Source organism: Glandiceps talaboti, chromosome 7 (assembly GCF_964340395.1).
Source record: "Glandiceps talaboti chromosome 7, keGlaTala1.1, whole genome shotgun sequence".
In the NCBI taxonomy this organism is placed as follows: Eukaryota; Metazoa; Hemichordata; class Enteropneusta; family Spengelidae; genus Glandiceps; species Glandiceps talaboti.
Genome location: NC_135555.1, coordinates 12228914 through 12251289, shown reverse-complemented (window position 1 = coordinate 12251289; position 22376 = coordinate 12228914). Strand labels below are relative to the sequence as shown.

Sequence of the window (22376 nt, the reverse complement as noted above, 5' to 3'; positions counted from 1 at the left end):
AAAACCCAATCATAGCGGGGACTATGTCATTCTCAATGGCTTGTTTACCTCTATTTCCATCATTTTGTGTTGTTTGTTTTGTTCCGGGTGATCTTCCTATTCTTCCTACATCTGACCATGTGTAATAGAAAATCATGTTTGAATCTCACGCTTTTGAGTTAGGTTGGCAGCTGTGCATACTGGAGGAATTGAAAAAAACAACAACAAAAAACATACACACAGAATATTGCGTTGACAACACGACCCGTTGGTGGTGGCGATTTTGAAAGAAGCATGCTGATTGGTTGGAGAAACCTTTCAAGATCCTTGAGATTCAAATGAGATTTCCCATTACACAGGGTCAGATATGGGAAGGTGGCAATCACATAGAAAAAAACAAACAACACAAAATGATGGAAATAGAGGTAAATAAAGACATCTAGCCGATTTCACAACATCAGATTGGAAATGTCCAAAGTTGCCAAAAATATATCAAGTGCACTATGGCTTCATTCCAAGATTTCAAAAGTTGAGTATAAAGTTACAAAGATGCTATTTTATCACCCACACTTGTATGTAAGTTGATAGCAGTAATCAATACAAGTGTACTAATACTAAAGGCAGAAATAAGTGTGGCCGGAGTTTTTCTTTAATTAAAAACACATACAACTTCCTATTTAGCCAGAATATTGTAAGCTATCACAAGTTTGCAGGAACATTAGAAGCTGTCAGAACTTGTCAGGAAGCAGTCCTTGATTGGAAGTAGGAAATAATTGTTCATTGAAGTAAAGGAAATTTTTTGTGTGTTTTTGTATGCACAATGATAACAATCAATGTGTTGGGACCGATAAGGGATATATAGTATTGTATACTATTGTGAAGCTATTTGTCTATACTTGTATGGTGTGATACTGATAGTTTTAAATACCCATGGATACAGTGGATGTATTAAAGAATAACAGAACTGAATAAGCAGAGTAAAAAGGACAATCATGTACATGTAAGTGAGGGGCTGAAAATACTAAACCAAGTGAATTTTTTTATCACCTGAAAGTGGATATAATAAATGAAATAATACCAAAGAACTATATAAAAGACACCATTTCTTTTGTTTTTATCGATGGTGGGAGGGGGTTACTTTTTGTTTCATACTGAATCATATATACTTTGTTCCAACTACTACATTTTTGTATGTTAAACACATGTTAATTGTGTTTTTTTGCAAATGGAAGCATACTTGCTAGGAATTCTAAGATGACAATGTTTTTTTAAGGGCGGTATAAAGCTGAATATATTGTGCCATGTTTTGTATAACTGAAGGCTATTTATCTTGATTCGACTGCAATAACTGGAAATACTACATCTTTGATAAAAGAGCTTTAATAGTTAAGATTTATTCAAAAGTGTGCACCATTTACAATGATCTGTTTCATCTCAAAACCAAATATAACCAATATTTCAGTTTCATTGCAAGTGTTCTGATCATTACTTGGTCATTTCATACACGAATTTAATATAAACAAACAAACACACACACACACATACACATACACACATACATACATACATACATACATACATACATACATACATACATACACACATACATACATACATACATACATACATACACACATACACACATACATACATACATACATACATACATACATACACACATACACACACACACACATACATACATACATACACACATACATACATACAATACTTTGGACCACCCCAGCAAACCTCCCCCCCCCCCCCCTCAAAATCTTGTTACCATAGTTCATCAGCCTTAAAAAAAACACTAGATGATATAAAATGATTACATGACCCAATTTTAATATGACAGAACCCCATGACATGTGAGCGCAAGTCACATGGCATGGGGTTCTGTTATTATTACATGTGTTTATCTAAAATGGCAAATTTCCATTTTAAAAAGTCATAAAAATCATACAGCACTATCACGCGATTTCGTGTGTAGCGAATGATTGCATCCTCATTTGCATATCATTTGCATGCCTTAAAAAAAACACTAGATGATATAAAATGATTACATGACCCAATTTTAATATGACCCAATTTTAATATGACAGAACCCCATGACATGTGAGCGCAAGTCACATGGCATGGGGTTCTGTTATTATTACATGTGTTTATCTAAAATGGCAAATTTCCATTTTAAAAAGTCATAAAAATCATACAGCACTATCACGCGATTTCGTGTGTAGCGAATGATTGCATCCTCATTTGCATATCATTTGCATGCAGGTATGCAATAATGTTTTCAGTATTGCACTGCAGTGGAAATACCACTAGTAGTATGGGCATACACCAGTGCAAGTAATCTCTGGTACATATGTAATAATCATCAATACAAGTCATTTAAGAACACAACAGTCTCAATAATCTAAACCTCTTCATGCACGTTCAACTCCACTCTACAACGGACGTTTACTCAGATTTGCTTCTGGATATGTATTTCAAGTAGTATGTATTTCAAGTAAACACATATGTATACTTTTACACAGACCTAGCCAGAGGAAAAAAGCTCAGTTGCATACTGGTCCACCTTATAAAGTTTTAGCAATAACAACGTAACTTAATACAAAACACAACATAGTAACTTGAGGTCTGCAACAATATACATTTTATATTGAAATTGCATAAATGAAGTAAGAAATCCTTAAACATGTTCATCAGGTTGGTAAACATACTAATAATACGCTCTTGTACCACAACCAATGGTTCTGATTACTTACAAGTAACGTTTCACCAAGTCAGGTCGACAGACTTTGTCAAACTGTCAGTTTGGTGACTTTACCACTATGATCACATCATTGCCACTATGCCACCTAGTAGTAAAGCCAGGAAATGTACAGTTTGACAAAGCCTGTTGACCTGAACAGGTGAAACATTACTTAAGAAGAACTCTTGGTCGGGGTACAAGTACATATTATTACAAAGAAAGAGCAACAAACTAACAGGTGGTTACAGTAGCAGAGCAGTTGAATTAATAGAATCGGCGTAAACCACAGTCTCTTTTACAGCACCATCCAAAACGTGCAGTGTTGTAGAAGAAATAAAAGCACTGGTTTGCGAGAATGAATTAATAAAAGGGCAGATACAGTGTGGATTTCTATCACTAAATTTTCCATATATTTCCAAGATGAAAAGAAAAAAATGAGTAAATAGTTATCATTATCAAAACAAAACATTTTAATTTGGAATTGTCTAAATGTAATTTGAATTTGTTGTAATTTGAATGTAAAATACATTGAAATTTGATTTTAAAACTGCTGTCATTAAATGTGAATGTAAATTTTAATGGTAGCTTTGAAGCAAAGTTTGTTTTTATAATCTTTGATAATTAGAGCTTTGAAGAAAAGTTTAATTTATAATCTTTATCACGTGGTATGTAGACTTTTTGTATTGTTCAACACAAATAATGTTTACCAGTCAACAATTTTTGTGATGATGCCTGTATGGGCGACATCACTAAAAACTGATGACTGATGCATCATTTGCACATGTACATGTTTTCACAGCAGGCGATTATGTTACCACCTGCTGGTGACGTAGATGCTAGAGTAGAAACTTCACAGATTTTACAGTTTTTTTAAAGACAATCTTACTGTCAGAAAAGATTTGGAATGAATAAAGTTAGCAATTATTAAAGAAGTAAACTTTTTCAGATTACTGCGTTTCTTTTCGATCTACATTCACTGTTGTCATATGGAAACTACGATGTACATGTACCTTGTATGTACTCTTTAGACATGACATAGAATGCCGTAAATGATGTGGTGTGTTCCAAAACACATGTTGACTGATCGTACTCGTGCAACATTATATATCAGTTTCCCTCTGGCGTGTGTGTCACCCCAACTCAGACTTTTTCCCTTGGGCCTTGCCCTCGGGGAAACCGGCTGTGTTGGGGTGACCTGCAGTCCCTTGAGGAAACAGATGTATGATGTTGCCCTCTTGATCAGTCCATGTGCGTGTATTGTTCCATCGTAATGAATCATATACTTAAAACAACATCGTTCCATTAATGAGTAGCTGATATATTGGTTCCAAGATAAATTACACAATAAACAACACTTTATTTTGAAAACAATACTCAGAAAATATCTCAAATATGTTTAATTTATTAACGTTTGTTAAAACAAATAAATGAAATTAGCATATACTGCACATGTTGAGACACATTCCAAACAAAATGGTAATATTGAGGGAAACCCCAAACTTTATCCCATAATAAACAATAATAGAGTTCAAATATTACTCACCACTGAGAAGACTCGTACTGTGAACGTAAAAAAGTGTGTCAAACTTGTAATAACGGAATCTGCAAATATAAAGTTTACTATGATTTCTGCCAATCAATTATCATTGCTCTTTTTCTAAGCAGAAAAAATTCATCAGGACTATAATGTGTACTTTTAAAAATTACATATCATCTGCTCACGTTGTGTGTGTGTGTGTAGGGGGGTATATGTGTGTGGGGGTGTGTTGGGAGAGGAAGAAGGTGGAGGTGTGTGTTTTTTTGTGTTGGAGGTTGTGTTGAGGTGTACCTGTCTTGTCTTAGTTTGTCTGTGGTGCATTTACAAGATACAAGATACAATAAAACTTTATTATCTATTGTAAGAGAAATTACTGTGACATGATTTCATACATTAAACACATTGAAATATAGATGAATGTATATAAATATGTATGTGTATGCATGTGTATACATGTGTTTGTACATATGTGTGTACGTACGTACGTACATACATATGTATTTGTTTGTATATATTTATGTCTGTGTGTGATTGTGTGTATGTATATTGTCTGTGTTAGCAAAAATACCTATTCAATATAGTATAGCACCAAAGCAACAAAAAAAACAATCAATTTATATTGGACACCATCCCATTCGTACAAGCTCCATACCATCTAGTTAGAAAAAATAACTTGTGCAAATATTTATGTGTATCTCACATGTGAGAGATCAAGAGAATTTTCTTAGAAAGAAAACCATAAAAGGCAACCATCTTTATTGACAAGTAAAAACCTATCACGTCATCACATTGTCATAGCCTTCCAAATTCTATGAACCAGCAGAATACACACCAAAATAAATGTAAAATATTTGAAAACTATTGAAATTATAATCTCTTCCATGTGTTATAAGAATGCTGTACTTATCATAAGTACTCAGACTTAAGAGAGAGACTTTTGAAAACTATTTATAGCATAATTTGTACACAAATTCAGAGAAATGTGTTTATTTTAGACAAAATTGTAAAATATTAATAGTTTAATTCTTTCCCAAACTCAGTGAAATGTCTTATTGTGGACAAGAATGTAGCATATTGACATTTTGAAAACTATTTGTAATATAATTCTTTCCAAACTAAGTAGGTGAAGTATGCCTAAGCTCGTCTGGTATTTCATTGAAATCCCTATCAAAGTTTAGTAGAATTAGAATTATTATACATGTGCATTGTATGGAAATATATACAATTTTATCTGATCACTCCATACCCTCACCCCTCCAAATCCCCCACCCCCACCCCGTACCAGCATTCCCATATTCAAAAACACTGTGAATAGAGACATCTCTTAGTTCAGTTCCAAAATTTAGGATAGATAATTGAAAAGAATCACACAAATTTGATCACAAAAATTACATGTATATAATTCTGTGGTCATGTTCTCATGTTCTAAGGATTGACATTTGAAATTCACAGAAATCAGAATAAGTACATGTATTTAAACTGGGAACCCCCCCCCCCACACACACACACACATACACACACCTAAACCGGGAACCCCCCACCCCACCAAATAAATTTTAAAAATACGGAAAAAGAGAAATCTAAAAAATGTGTACTGAAAATCAGAAATTTCTTTTTTAAGAAAAAAATTCGTAAATTGAAATGATGTGACTCCAATTTCCAAAATTGAAAAAAAAAGAAGAAAGATTATTAATATCGATACCACCCACATGTAGTGTTGCAAAGGTATATAAAATAGTTTTAAAGTTTGTCTGACTGCATAGGTACATGACTATAATATATAGTTTGCATTTGTATGAACAAATTTAGTCTGGATGCCAACTCGGTCTTTAACTAATCCACAATGTGTAAATCGTAACGATACCATGTAGGAACTAGACTAGAATGAACACGGACACAATTTGACATGTTTGCATTTCACCCCAGATTAGTAGGTTGTATATAGTTCCATAAAGATGACATAAAAGTGTTTTCTGGAAATCAATATTTTGGACACCATATTTGGTGACCTGTTGGAACTTTGCCAATATTAAACACTGTATGCCAGTATGTTCACTTTATGATATACAATGAATGTACTAGACTGGGGTTGTTGTAAACCCACGCATCTAACTACAATAAATCCTCTAGAAAAACCCGGAATATTTCATACTAGTGTTCTCATTAATTAGTTTTCAAAAACATTTCATGCAAACTTTATTTCACTCTCACTCTAGATGGTACTTTTCTTTGGTAATGTGTGTATGGATGCTACTGTTTCTTCATTTTACTTTATAAGTGGTATTTTTGGAAGTGGATTCAATTCCGGGATATTGGGTCAAAAATTTGATGCATGTAAAATGTCACCCTCGACTCAGTTGTCAGCTTATTTCCTGGAGTTAGCTTGAAAGCATGCAAAACAAATATTTACTTAATCACAAAGTTTGTGTAATATATTGCTTGGTGCTGATTTGTTGTTAGCAACCATGTGGCAGTACTTGGTGCTGATTTGTTGTTAGCAACCATGTGGCAGTACTTGGTGCTGATTTGTCACTAGCAATCACATGACAATATATTACCCCATGATTGTCACATGACGTCATTTCTTACAGTACAGTATGGCTGTGGGTGCTGAAATAACAAAATCATAAAAGTCATTTTTGATCATTTTATGATGTTTGAAATAATCTGTCAACAAACAAGACAATGATCAAATATCAAAAGACCTGGGACAAATTGGGGACAGCTAAGTGGAGTTGGTTTGCCAAAACTTTAAAAGTAGTTCAATGTGATACCCTGTATATTGTGCACATGATTTTATAATCACTTTGTTGATTATTTCAAGTTTGAGATACTTACATTGTGTGGTGTCCTGGATAGCTAATAATATGCTTTCAAAAAAAAAAAATGAATAACATGCTCATTGGAATACTACTTGGAAAACTAATAAACATTATCCAATCCAGTGACAGAGTTGGTCCAACTGTTACAACATTCTCCGAATACAGTTAGATAATGTTACAAATGGCCGATAGAAAATCATGGAGTCATGATGGGTGAATGGTTAGGGTGGCCAACTTGGCCCCATCGCTGCCATTTGTTTCTGAATGGCTAAAGTCCTTCGGCAAGATTTGAACCATGATTGTGCCTCAGTCAACCCAGCTGTATAACTGGGGACCTGGTAGGATAGAGGTTGCAATGTGAATGCTTTAATCATATGCATTTGTAGAGGCCGCCATGAATTGTATGCTCCCCAGGGAGTTGAGGAAGTATAAAGGGCTGTTGTGTCGCTATTGGTCTGTACCAGGGGTAATAATTGTAAAGCGCTTCAAACACAAAGTGGGAAAGCGCTATATAAAAACCAACATTGTCCTTAATTATCTTTATCAATCATAAAAACCTGTATTTCAGTATGTCTACCATTTACTATGTTTAAATGACTATGTCTCACATCAAATAATATCAAATGTAAAAAAAAAAAACATGTAATATCAAAAACTGAGAATCATCAGCATATTCCAGCATATCGTATGTGTATATCTATGAGTGGAGTTCATCTGAAATGTTCAATTTAAAAAACAGTTTAACAATACACACATGAGACACTGAGAATCATCAAAAAACTGTTATTTCAATGTTTGTGCCATTTCATACATCATGTATAGAACTGCATTCCACTTGAAATATTAAATGTAACAACAGTCAAACAATGTCATAATATGAGACACTGAGAATGATCAAAAAACCTTTATTTTAATATTTGTGCCATTTCATACACGTTCAATTTAAGAACAGGAAGAAACTACAATGTGAAACATACAAAAACAACAATCATTATGTAAAAAAAAAACCAAAAAACATTACTAAGTTAATAACAAACAAACAAACAAACAAACAAACAAAAACTAAAAACACTAAAAATAAACAAAGTGTCTGGGCTAGCAATTGTCAACACTTCTTTCATTTCATAAATATATGTATTACACTTCAGTCCTGAAACATCAAGTGTAAAAACAGTGAAACAATGTGATACATAGACCTTGATGGAAGTGCCAAGATCTATCATGTATACAAATGCAGTCCATCTAAAAATGAGTCTGTTTAAGATGTAATAAAACTAGTTTAGCCTGTGTGTATATAGGTCGTTATCATATTAATGTTGAAGTGAGTGTCCTCCTGTTTGTTGTACATGTACAGCTGTACTGTTGCCGGTCTACAACTGACATCTGGACTGTACAGTGTATATTAGAACCTTCCAGTCCTGTATCTAATTTCAACTTATTTAAACCATTAGCAATCTCGTAACATTTTATGTCGCAGCTAATGAACAAGCGAGTCAACTTTTATTGTCCTGGTCACAAACATTATGGAAAAAAAAAATTTCCGTGACTGTAACTTATAGCAACCAGGACATGATTAATGCATGTATACGTGTAAACATACATTTCGCGTTCACTACAATTTCTGTTGTGAAAGAGATTTTGAAGTAACATTTAATATCAGCTTCTATTTTCGTGGTCACAGATACTACTAAACATATATAGTGACTATAATGTAATTATAGCAGCAAGGATATAGGATATGTATGCAGACATCCACTTAAAGGCCCAAATCCATGTAGGATTAAAATCTGGGTATGAAAAACACTTGTTTAGCAGAGCTACAGAAAAATTTGGTTCAGAACAAACGAACGAGCCTTATGGTTACATTGATACGATAACACTAATGTGAGAACCTGGGTTTGAAACCCTGGCCTTTAAAGTCAATTGCAACTTTTGTTTATTGTTGCAAAAGAGTTTTTAAAATGAAATTTAACACAAAGGTTTCCTCTGTCTTTCTTTCTTCCAGTCTGGCCGGAATGTCAAGAAGTGTAACATTAAGAGAAACTGGGTTTGAAACCCTGGCCAATTACAGCTTTTGTTAGTTGCAAAAGAGTTTTTAAAATGAAATTTAACACAAAGGTTTTCTTTGGCTTTCTTTTTCTTCCAGTCTGGCCGGAATGTCAAGAAGTGTGACATTAACAGTAGCATATATCATTACTGTCAGTGATGTATGTTGGCAGGATGGCCTGAGAGCGGTGAAATGTGCAAGACAAGTGGCCTTACCAAATTATGGGTTTCAGAAGCAGTTACAAGAATATGAACACACCATACTGAAAGCGGTAGGTATTTACACTGCATGGTTGTAAGACTACCATACTTTGACTATAGAATTCAATTTTGAATTTATAGTCCAACAGATTGAATATTCCATAATTATTATTTTGGCTGTAGAAATGAGTTTTGCTGTTTTACGGGTGGGTGGGGGGTGGGGTTATACATGGTTTAGAAGATAAATATTCAGAGAGTATTACTAGAATGCCCACTAATTATTACAATGACCGTAGTATCTGGTATATGTGATACTACTACAGAAATCAAACTATAAAAGGCAAACTAAGATGAACACAAACTAAAAGTTGAACTATTGTTGCGTATGGTATATACACAAGTTGATGGTAGTGGTGGTGGCTTGGTTTATAATATTATATGTAGATATAATCATCCTGTAATCAAGATAGTGTAAACACTTAATGAGGTTAAAATGTGCAGCCACTTGACAGCAGTGTGTTATCAGAGACACCACCCTACTGTGAGTGTAATTACATCAGTGTTTATTGATAGCTTATATCAACATGTTGTCACAGTAGTTTAAGTTTGTGAGCTGTCTTAGTTTGCCTTTACCTTGATTTCCATAGTAATGATATGTTTGTAATGCCAGTTGTCAGTTATGTTATGGCACACTTGACACTTTTGTTTTCATTTTCATCCCCCTCACCTGATGTAATATATTTCCCTAGAAATGTACTTTTAATGTCATAATCCAGTAAGAAGTGTTTTCCAATATTTCTGAATATAGGCATAATAATAGCTTGACAGTAGGTTTAGCATAGACTTCATAATTGCTATAAGAATGGAAGGCAAGGAGGTGGTCTTTGCTAGTGTACTGACACACAAGACAAGTGCAGATTTTAGGGATAGTCCTAAAGCAATAACCCAAGCAATTATTTATACAGAGCCTGCAGGTGCTCTGCACTGCCGTTCCTGGATGACTGGGATAGACTTGGAATGATTCTTGGAAAGTCCTGACAGTAGTACAACAGTATTGTGATAACAACCATGCAGTATAGCCCTTTCATGTAGTGGAACTCTGTAGAATGGAATTTACAACCCATAACATCAAAGTAAAGCATTTTTCTGTATGTACCACAATCGTTTATAGCATCCATATCAAGTGTAAGCGTGTACTGTTTCATTTGCTAATTGACCACATTAGAAAAGGCCACATGCTAGGCTTGTAATTAAACCAATTGAAACAGTATACTTTTACATTTGATATGAATGCTATAAATGAGTGTAGCACATAGAGAAAGTGCTTTACTTCAGTGTTACTCATTGTAGTGGTTCTAGTGTATGAGGAGGTGATATTAGATATTATGCCACAAAGGGGCACTGACAAGTTTGGGTGCATGCTGTACACTGCAATAAAGTTGTAGGTGAACATCATTACGATTGTCAAATGAGGGGATTTGAGCCTTATCATTTTATGAAGTTACATGTGTTGAAAATAAAATTGCCATGAAATTTAACGATAGGTGGCTGAGTAGTTGACACACACATATACCTTATACTGCTGCAACCAGGATTTAACCCTCCTCATTGCAGATTTCATTTGATAACTATTGATGTAAGAAGTGTGTCCCATGTCATGCCGCTAACCCCTACCAACCAATCCTAGCATTTATCTTTGTTTTAGTTTTGATCTACATAAACTGTAGATTGATGAGAGTACACATTTTCATTGTTGGGAGGGGCAGCTTTAACTTAACTTTTTGACAATGAGTTTAACAGTTAAAACTTATCAAAGAGTAATATTTTATCTAAATTGGATTATTTGAGCTATTGAATTAAAGGGGAACACGACTCCAGGCAATAGAACTATTTTCATAAATGCTAGATTCTGGAGAGTCATTTCACGATTTTATAATATCATAAAAATTTCACACGATTGCCAAGAAAAACCAAATCAAAACTTGTTTCATCTTCATTGTCCTAGCAGTGATCCAGTGTTGCCTCATGGGAGTTAGCAGACATACAGGCATATGTATAAGATGTAAATATTCATAGCTATTTATCTGAAGGTAATAAGCACTCAAGAGTAATGAATATTCAATGTTCATCTAATACATATGCATGTCTGGCGAGACACCCATGGGGCAACATAGAACAACTGTTTGAACAGTGAAGGTGAAAAGGTTTGAATTTGATGTTTCTTGACAATCAGGTAAAATTTAATGTGGTGTTAAATCATGAAATCATGGCTCTCCAGAACCCAAAGTTTACAAAAATACCTTTATTTACTTCCTGGAGTGGCACTCCCCTTGAAACAAAGGACAGCAAAGCGCAGATGAAAATTACCATCAAGAAAGTTAAAGTTACAGTAATAAAGTACAAAAATAGGGGCTTAACTGATTAATGAATGGAACAATACTTTATTTCGAATTCTAAACGATAAAGTTTCAGGTGCTGCAAGTTGCACTTTGACCCCCTTTTCCATGATTTTATTACTTTCATTATGCACCAAATGTTATTGCGCTTAAAATAATCTCATTTAGTTATCAATCAAAAAAAAAAATTGAGAAAAAGCTTTGTGATTTATCTGTTTCTCACAGTGTAGCTCTACCTCAATATAGGTTCCTTATCACATAATTGCAGCCAGAATCTTCAGTGTTTTTTTATGAATTTATGATTTGCTTGTTGAAGTTTCCTGTTCAGTAATAACTTACAGTAATGGTAAACAAACAACATGATTTGTGGTCCCAGCCTTCCATGCCAATAAAAAAAGGTTTGAGCCCGTCTGTAAATAATAAGTTTTATTGCACAATTCAGACTATAAATTTGTAGTGAAAGTGAATGCACATTATAAATGTCTAGGTTAAAAGACTAGAAAAAACTCAAGGCAGAAACAAAATCACTTTTACATTCTGTTTTAATAATTTGCTGCTTTGTCAGTCTTAAAACTGTGTAAACATTCACAAGTTTGATGTTAAAAATAGTAAATGCATTAATAAAGCCTAATACAAAAAAAAATTGTGTGGTTCTGATTACGCTCAATTTTAAAATAGATGGGGTAGGTAGATTTTTATTTTATTTTGTAATTTTTTTTTTTTATGTGTGAGTGTCTAGTTCAGGTTTTCCATTGTTTCCAAATGGTCTCTGTTATTTATTTCTTCCTATCAGATGTACAGCCATTACAGATTGGAAGAATAGTTTTATATTGTCTTTTTAAGTTGATGTCAGTTTCTGCATCCACTATTTCTAGTGAGACTTCATACAGTTTTTGCGATTTATTATTTTTTTCTGGAATACATAAAAAAAAGTTTACGCAGTGAAAAACTAGGTGGGGGTCGGGTAACTCGAACTAAACTATTTTTTTCAGGCCTAATGTAGGATTTTGAAATCTTGATTTTTCACTTACGTTTAAAACTGAGCTTGCATGTAGGAATCATGTGCCTGATTAATTTACAACTAACCAAACATCAACATCAACAAGGATGGTACGTGTGTGTGTGTGTGTGCCTGTCTGTCTGTCTGTATGTCTGTCTGTCTGTCTGTCTCTTTCTGTCTGTCTGTCTGTCTGTCTGTGTGTCTGTCTGTCTGTCTGTCTGTCTGTCTGTGTGGTGTGTGTCTGAGTTTGTGTCTATGTCTGTGTCTATGTCTCTGTATGTGTTGTGTATGTACGTTTTGTTTGTTTTTTGTTGCATTTTCACATACAAGTGACTTCATTAGACAATTTCATGTCCATAGCAAGAACCTCCACTGAACATGGATGAGGAACACATGAATGAATAAGGCATATGTCCCACATCGTGATATATCTTGGCAGTCACATATAATATATATGATTTAAAAATCATGAAATGACTCTCCAGAACCCCAAGTTTATGAATATGCTTTCATATCCTGCGTAACTATGACATTTTCTTTTGAGTAAAAAAGTACATTTTTTTATAAGTACTTTGCATGTATTATAGTTTAGTAAAATCTCAAATCTACAAGTTTCCAGCTATTTAGTCATATATATATATATTAACTACATATGTATTGTAATCATCAAATGAAACATTTATACACACAGACTGGTAGGGATATTTATCTTGAACGTCCATCACAGAAACATACGCTGGTGAAGGTGGAGAGTAATAGGGAAAAGCAGGAAGGAAAGAAAATTAAGAGAACAGTAAAGCACACTATCTGTAGATTTTATGAATTTCTTCTATCCTTCTGTTTCCTTTCATTCACTGACATGTCCAAATTTCACAGAAACGCAATTAATTTTAGAGTTGTAAAATTTTAATGAAAGTATCGGTTCTGTAAGTTTTTCAGTGATTTGGTATATAATATATATATTTAACCTTACTTTAAACAGCTGCAATGTCTGAGTTTAATTCTAAGTACAAACATAAAACTCAAGTTTACTTTCCGCATGCTTTCTGTTTTAGTACAGAGATAAACACACTTAAGACTGTCACCTCACCAACAACTCTGTGATAAATTGTCACTTTCGAGGCTTTATTTCTGCACAAGCACCATATGTAGATATTTAGCCATTGACCTGAGTTAAGAGTGAATTTAACTCAACATGACCAAAGTTTGACAACTTTCATTTTCTGAAAAAATGCAGAAGTCTATGCATATATACATAACATGCGTTGGAACTTTTTATGTACTAAGAATACTAAAGAGACTTCAGTCTGAGCTGTACATATTTTCTGAAAATTTTCAAGGAACGATACTTGGATTGTAGCTGGTATTTGATACACAGAAACTTTGAAAAAAGCAGAAATAGGTATCGTCCCAAGTGGAGACATCCTGATAGATATCACGAAAACGTTCCAAATTGTAGTTATAATAATTTATGATACTTTTTATGCCATGATTGCCAAGGGAGTTGTATGTGAAAGAGTTTGGGTTTCAGATTTCGTAGAAAACATTTACGGTGATACCTCTAAAAACAGGCACATGTGGTAGAACCATAAAGAAACAGATCTGAGAGTTATCTTTCAAAAGTGATTTTTTCATTGCAAATCCTTAAAATTTAAGAAGTGCGTACATCTTGCACTTTTTTGATTACTAAGAAGATTTCTGTATAATATGCGTAACATGAGACATGTGTTTTGATCGGCTAAAAAAGTATGCTATATTTTTACAACATATCCCCTCACACTGGCCTGTAATATGGGTTAATGTGCAAACCTCTGCAACATTCTGCCGTAATTTGTACATGTGCTGTAAATAATGACCTCGCTCACGCTTACCCATTATTTTCATGACATATATGCAAATTTCACCTTCCAGGTATATATATCGACCAGTGAACCCTTATCGACTCTTTTCAAACCACATAATATTCTATGGTTTACATGACATGAAAGAACTTGCATTAGTACAAAACTCATTAATGGAGGTATTCAAAAGTTCAATTCCATACTTAAGGTTGTGCTAATACTGAAATGTGGGATTCAAACTTAAGGCTTTAAAGAATGTACTATGCTTTTTACACTTTTTATATATTAATCATAACTAAAAAAGATTTGAGTATATTGATGTGACAAGGAACATTGGTGATAATGACATACCTCCGGTAATACAAATATTTTGCCTTTCAAAATCAGACTCAATAATCATCCAAGTATACGTTTTTTCCCAGTGGAGGATATGTTGTTGTTCATGATTCCAAGAATCAATAGGACAGTACAATATAGTTATTTTGAAATGGAAAATTGGAATGCGACGTTTTGATCAGTCTACTTCGAACCTTGATCACACAATGATTTAATTATGATTAATGTTTCTCTGAAACTGATGGAATGATATGTCTGTAAATTGATGATAGTTGGTGTCCTTCAGGTCCCTGTTCATGACTTCCTTTGTCTGGTGTAGATGGCTTCCTTTACGTGACATTTTAACTCGTCACGTTCTCTGGGTAGAACCTTGGTGTTATTCCAGGACACATTGTGGCTGGTCTTGTTACAGTGATCAACAGAAATGTGTAGAAAATGACAATTCTTTGAGTTGTGTTCTATATGTTGATTGCCACTACAAGTAAAAAAACAGTCTGCGTGGACAGTTCTTAGAAGAGAATTGTCAGATATCACGTGTCAGAGATGTGACACACTTTAATCTTTCCCAAGTAAATTTCTAATCACAAATCTTAAGAAATGCAGAAGTCTGTCATATTTGTCATTTTTATATGTCAAAACTAAAGAGATTTCAGTGTGGATAGCTAACATTTCTCAGAACGTTATTTACGATAATTATGATAGAGGCACGTGTGTGTGTGTCACATGAACTTATCAGTATAAAACAAAGAATCTTGACCACAAGTTAAGTGTCTGAAATGCAAAAGGCTATGATTTATGATATCCATACTCGGATGAATACTGAATAAATTCCTACTTGCAAAGGTAAGATTTCTTTGAAAAGAATAATAGTAATATCTTTACCAGGCATATGTCATACAAATTAGATATGAGAGTTAAAAATCACACATGTGTGTATCTTTAAAAATTACAGAAGTCCTTCTTCTTTTTTTATACTTTTTATGTGTTAATTGTTAAAAGAGAACTCTGTAACTCCCATGAAGATTTCCTGATTGCTAATAATGATACATTTACCAGATGCTGTATATAGGAGACCTTCATCTCCCATAAGTATATTTGTCACCAAATAAAAACCATTAAGTATAGATAAAACTGTTAAAGAGATGATATGTATGAAAATGAGTTGACTTTCTATAATATTGTTTTAACTGTTACATATTTTCATTCCTACTTATAGCAACATAATTATTCTTTGATTAAGTGGTTGATTTATGACTATAAGAATCTGAAGTATGTGGTTTCATTCAAATGAATTTTTGAAATTCTGTTTTGACTGACTGTTTTGACAAGTGATTGCGTTTTGACTTACGCAGAGACTTGCCTGTAAATGACATTATCAAGCTAGTTAGCAGAGTCTAGACACAGACTAGCAAAGTCCATACACAGACTACCAAAGTCTAGACACAGTCTAGACAGACTAGCAAAGTCCAGACAGACTAGCAAAGTCTAGACACAGACTAGCAAAGTCTAGAGAGAGACTAGCAAAGTCTAGACACAGACTAGCAAAGTCTAGAGACAGACTAGCAAAGTCTAGACACAGACTAGCAGAGTCTAGACACAGACTAGCAGAGTCTAGAGACAGACTAGCAGAGTCTAGACACAGACTAGCAAAGTCTAGGCACACTCTGTGTCCATGTTTATCAAATGTTTGAGAGTTCAACAGAGGTACATATGATATGATAGGATGTGGTAATCCCTAAGAAACAGACTTGGACAATTTCTTTCAGACAATCTGAAACCATCAATTGTAGTTATTGTACATTACATACTGAGAGATGCACATCAGATCTTTTAAATTGTTTTCAAAGTTTTGCCATGAAGTAGCATAAAGTTTGCATTACTAGGACATACACAACTCCATGTAAAGTAGTTTACAGTGCAACAAGTGTTATACCGCCTCGCTGTACTGATAGCTGAGTATCTCGCTATTTTGGCAATAGGAGACCAAAATTATTTGATCAGCAAATTACCTAGCAAACTTGAGTTCAAGATTGGTGTTTCTGCACAGTATTGTGTGCAATACTTCTGGCTTGGTTTCTCACTTATTAATATTATGGCGACAGCTGTAAGGATGATAATGAAAGTACAATCTCATATGGCAGAGACGAAGTAAAAAAATACAGATTTATGACACCCCTCCAAGTCAGTCTGCTGTTTGATGATAAAAATAGAGGACACGTGTTGGGTAGAATTTACAACTTTTTATGATCTTTTTGAATGAATTGAAAAAGTATATACATATTAATTATTACCCAATATATTGCTTTATTCAGTTGAGGAAAATGTGAGTGACGTCTGGGGTACCTGTGGCCATGAAATACTACCAACTCCAGGCACCATTTTTAGACCAGTTTTGACCAAAAGTCAATACCCATTTTATACCGTACAGGTCTCACATTACAGACCAAAATACATTTCCAGTAATTCTATATTAAGGAAATACATGTAGAGGATTGCAAAATGTATCTTGCACTTTGTAGACCCGTATTTTTCCTTCGGGGATAACATTTTAGGAACAATTAATTAAAATGGCAATGGTATGATTTGCTATAGGATTTTAGACCAAGTAGAATCAAAACTACTGTAGAGTAGACCCCATTTTAGACTCTTTAGCTCACCTGCAATAGTATTTTACCTCATGCTAGAGAGCCAAAATAGGAAGGTTGACTTATTCTCACGTCTGTCTAAAATAATTTATGTGTAGTGTGTAGAACAAAAGTCAGTAGGTGTACCAAGGGAAGACATCAAATACCATGACATGCCTACAGGTAGTTCTATTTCAGGTACCAAGAATTCATTGAAAAAATGTCTTAGCTGGCATCTAACAGTTCTAAGTAGTATAAGTGGGAACATATGAATGCTGATATACCTTGTATTACTCATACAAATACCATTCATGGCAACCTGCAGCTATGACTGTTGTCCCACAATAAATCTCTACCTGTACCCCACAGACAAAGACTATACTGTAAGTTATAAAGTTTAAAGTTTACAAGTTTTAAGACTGGCTTTCAAACACCTGATCGGGATTGATCGAAAGTTAATCATTATTGCAACACCAAATCTTTTCTTCATCATCATTATTATTTCTGCATTATTTGTGTCTCCTTTATATCATGGAATGAAAGTTGTTGGTCAGCATTGTCCTTTTTGAAAAATCAATTGAAAATCACTGAAGTGAAATGAGGTGTGCCCATTTCGTTGTCTGTATTGTTGGAAAATATTGATCACCTCAGTGTGTAGGCACAATTGAACCAGCACTGATTCAAACAAAACTCAAACAGCATCTTTTATGACTGAAGTCACATCAAATAAGTAGACCAAGGTTGGCAAATCAAATAGGGGACACACTATCATCTAATGCATGTTGTAGTGAAGGTTACCTGATTCTAAAAATTAAAAGTGAAAGTAGGGTTCTTTGTTCTCATATTTCAATTGCAAAGAGTAGCATATATAATATATTGTTTGTCAAATACTCAACTAGTCCTCATCATGCATAGTTTCTTGACAAGAAAAATTGATGTACATATCTCAAGATATCAGATGTGGCTGCTTGGTTAATTATCTTTTATATGTATAGGATAGTTCTTTAAGTTTTTAGAAACTTGTCTCCCAAGAAGACAGCGAGGACCAACCCTCATGGGTTCAGGTGTTAATGCAAGAGGAAACTGGAATACACAGTAGAGTCAAACTGAATGATACTCCTCTTGCCTACAGCATGGGAAATTTAATTACACCCTGGCCAGGATTCCAACCCTGACCACAGTTGGTACATACCACATAAAATTCACCCCTGTAACAGGTCCTGTGCTGTCACGCTGTGTCATTCCTGTAGTACAGGTCTGTAATAGCAAAGGTGGCACAGGGTCATAACAGATTTGTAGCCACAGGCCAGTCAACAGCGATGTGACTTCATTTCTGTTTACATTGCTAGGCACACTGCTGATACAGTGATGTGTATACATAACAGGCATGTCACAGTGTCTGTCTTTTGCACATGTGACAGTACCTGTATGTACATTGACTGTATACATTGCTGTAGGCACACTGCTGATACAGTGATGTGTGTACAGGCATGTCACAGTGTCTGTCTTTTCTACATGTGACAATACATATATATGCATTGACTGTATACAACATTATTGCTGTAGGCACACTGCTGATACAGTGATGTGTGTACAGGCATGTCACAGTGTCTGTCTTTTCTACATGTGACAATACATATATATGCATTGACTGTATACAACATTATTGCTGTAGACACACTGCTGATACAGTGATGTGTGTACAGGCATGTCACAGGGTGTCTTCATACATATGACAATACATGTATATGCATTGACTGTATACAACATTATTGCTGTAGGTACACTGCTGATACAGTGATGTGTATACAGGCATGTCATTGTCTTTCTTTTCTACATGTGACAATACATGTAGGTACATTGACTGTATACATTACTGTATACATGTGTATGGATGTATACACAGGTATGTTCACAGGTCTGATTTCATCACAATGTAATCTGACCAAATATTCAAACCCTGTAACAGAGCTTGTACACACATCTGTGAATACAATGATCCATGTGTGCATGTCCCAGTCGTGATCTCAGCAATGTATACAGTCAGAAATTACACATCTGTACATGTGCCTGTGCTAACAGCCCTGTTACATGTCTGTGAATACCGCTGTGAAATCTTACCAAATTTACAGACCCTTTACATAAGTTATTGCTCATATGCTATTACAGATCTATACGGCCCGGGCATAGCTGTTACAGGCATGTCCTGTAATTTACCTGTGGATTCCTAGCTATGTATTGTTAGTATTTGTAACTATGTAATTAGCTAATAAATATACCTTGCCTGTATTTCTTCATTGTTGAATGAATATGAAATGGTCTGAATTGGCAATTTTCATAAACTTGCAGCCATAACTCAGTTGTTGGGTTTTGTTTTTTTTTCACTTCAGGAAAGGAAGCGTCTGAGGGAGAAATATCCAAACAGTCCTTATGATGATGTAGCATTGGTAAAAGAACTACTTGAGATATACCAAACTAAAACTGGCATTGAAAAAGATTTGTATCCACTGCCTCACAATGCTTACAGAGATAGACTTCAAAAAAGTCAACCAAAAACTGATGAGTCACAACAATAGCGTCCTGTTATCAACCAACATTACACATGTCAAGCATCTTCACATTCAGGAGGGAAATATAACATTCTGTAAGTTTTTTTGGGGTTTTTTGTGACTATTTTCTGTCATCGTATTTTATTTATGTGTGTTGTTTATACAGATGATGTTATTAGATATGCGAAGATGACAGCTAGGATGAGGACATTGAATAGGGGTGTCCTTAAGTTGACACTCATAATCTATCCTGAAACTTTTAAGTGATAGCATTGTCATTTTGGTAATCTGAGAACAAGGAAATTGTCTGATTCAAGGAAATATCACATTGTAATTTATATGCACATGATGACAACAAGTCAACTATCAGCTAGTAGCTAGCTAAATCAGACACAAACTAAAACTATGAAATTATGAGCTCGTAGCTAACTAACACAGACACAAATGATGAAACTATCACTAGTAGCTGGCTATTAAACACAGACACAAACAAAAACTATGAAAGAACATGTTGATATAAGTTGACAATAGACATTGAATGATGTAATTACAGTCTCAAATTGAATAGGGCAGCGGTACTGATCGCAAGTTTTTCTCAAGTGGTCGCACATTCAACCTCATTCAGTATTAACTCTTTCTTGATTACAGGGTGATTATAAACACATAACCCAGACAGCGGCATCATACTATCACCCATTTGTGTAATCTACCACATACAATAACAAAAGTTTTAGTTTGTGTCTATCTTAGTTTGCTGACAGCTTGCTTTCCGTAGTCGTATATGATACATTTAGGCACCTTTAATAGACTTTTTTTTTTTACGAACAAGCATTGGGCATAAATGAATGAAAATTGTGCATTTGTTTCAAATCTAAATTAAATTTGTCTTTCTAGACACTAAAACATGATAATTCATCATGTGATGAATATTGATCACTATATGAATTTATTGTTTGGATTTATTGATTTCAAATTCCTTGTACATAATTATAAATTAAATATAATTCTTTTTAAAATCACGTTGAAATTTCTTTTAAAATGTTAAACCCAAGATGCTTATATATAAATATAGAATTTTTGTCATATTTCAGTAATGCTTACTAATTATTGAAATTATGAAAAGATGAAAATTGAAAAAATAATACATTTCTCAGCTTTTTTTGCCCACTGAATTATTTATTTTGAAACAGAATATTGGCTAGCTTACTCCCTGCATGGTGTATAGTACGTTGTTGGGTATACCTAGAACAAACCTAGCTGTTTGCAATTTAGGCCTGTAGAAATGATAAACTGAATCACAAAACTGCGATCAGTTAGGCCAAATAAAAAAAAAATAGTGTGTTTCCGATAACCAGACGAACTCTAGTTTAATTAAACAACCTTAAACATTTTTTACATGCAAAAAGGTAAAATTATGACAATTTACTTCTATTTCCCTGTAAATTTTCTTGTCAAAGTATCGTTGGTTACTTTTTGTAAAATCACATTCCAGAGAGAAATGATGTCATTTCAGCCTATAACAGCACAGTCTCCATATTGTGTTTGTCTACTTCTGAATCACATAATTGTCTTCATTTACTTCTACACCTCATCAACTGTTATGGAAGTATTGTGACCAACGAGTATCTTGTCTTTGGGTCGACGTAATTTTTAAAAAAAATGAAATGTAAAATGAAATAAAATCCTGACCTACCTACCCTATTTTCTGAAGTCATGTTATCGGAAACAAACATTTTTTTTAAATTTTTGATAATATCATCATTTCTACAAACCTTACATGTATAGCTAGATTTATGAGAGGTAAACTATTTTATATGAAGTTACTGTTTTTTTCCATTTATATATTTGCAAGTTTTAAATTTAAGAATACGCAAACATTTTATTTTCATCTGCAACAGGGTACTATTTGCATTTATTGATGCCCAAACAAAACAAGGTATTTTGTCCATATTGTCATTTTCTTTTAATAATCAGCTATAGTAGAATAAAAATGCGAGGGGTAAAAAATACAAAATGCAAGAATTCACTTGTTGCTACCCAACAGTACAATTTTGATGCAATGGTCTTAGTTCTTTTGAATTATTTAAAGTTCTGTAATTTTCCTATGTCGAGATGTCATAGGTCGAAGTTCAAAGGTCAAGTCAGTATATCAGTCAGTTAACACTGGTGCACAAATGTACCAGCTAGGAATCTCATGCAGTCCTAATGCACTAGGTTTTAAGGCTACTGGGGAATTCCTTTATTTTAGCTATTTTTATTTTTTAACCACTGAGACCTCGATTTTTTAAAT

The 22376-nt window shown here is 34.1% G+C and overlaps 1 protein-coding gene across 1 annotated transcript in view; it reads left to right on the top strand.

The window, feature by feature from the left end:
* LOC144437138 (dual specificity protein phosphatase 22-B-like) overlaps positions 1 to 20899 on the top strand; it is a 55930-nt gene extending 35031 nt beyond the window's left edge. Inside the window, exons 6-7 of the mRNA XM_078126000.1 lie at positions 9240 to 9411; positions 19928 to 20899. Of these exons, the coding sequence (XP_077982126.1) occupies positions 9240 to 9411; positions 19928 to 20113 (358 nt within the window). The 3' untranslated portion in view covers positions 20114 to 20899. The remainder of the gene's footprint in view (positions 1 to 9239; positions 9412 to 19927) is intronic.
* The last annotated feature ends 1477 nt before the right edge of the window (positions 20900 to 22376 follow it).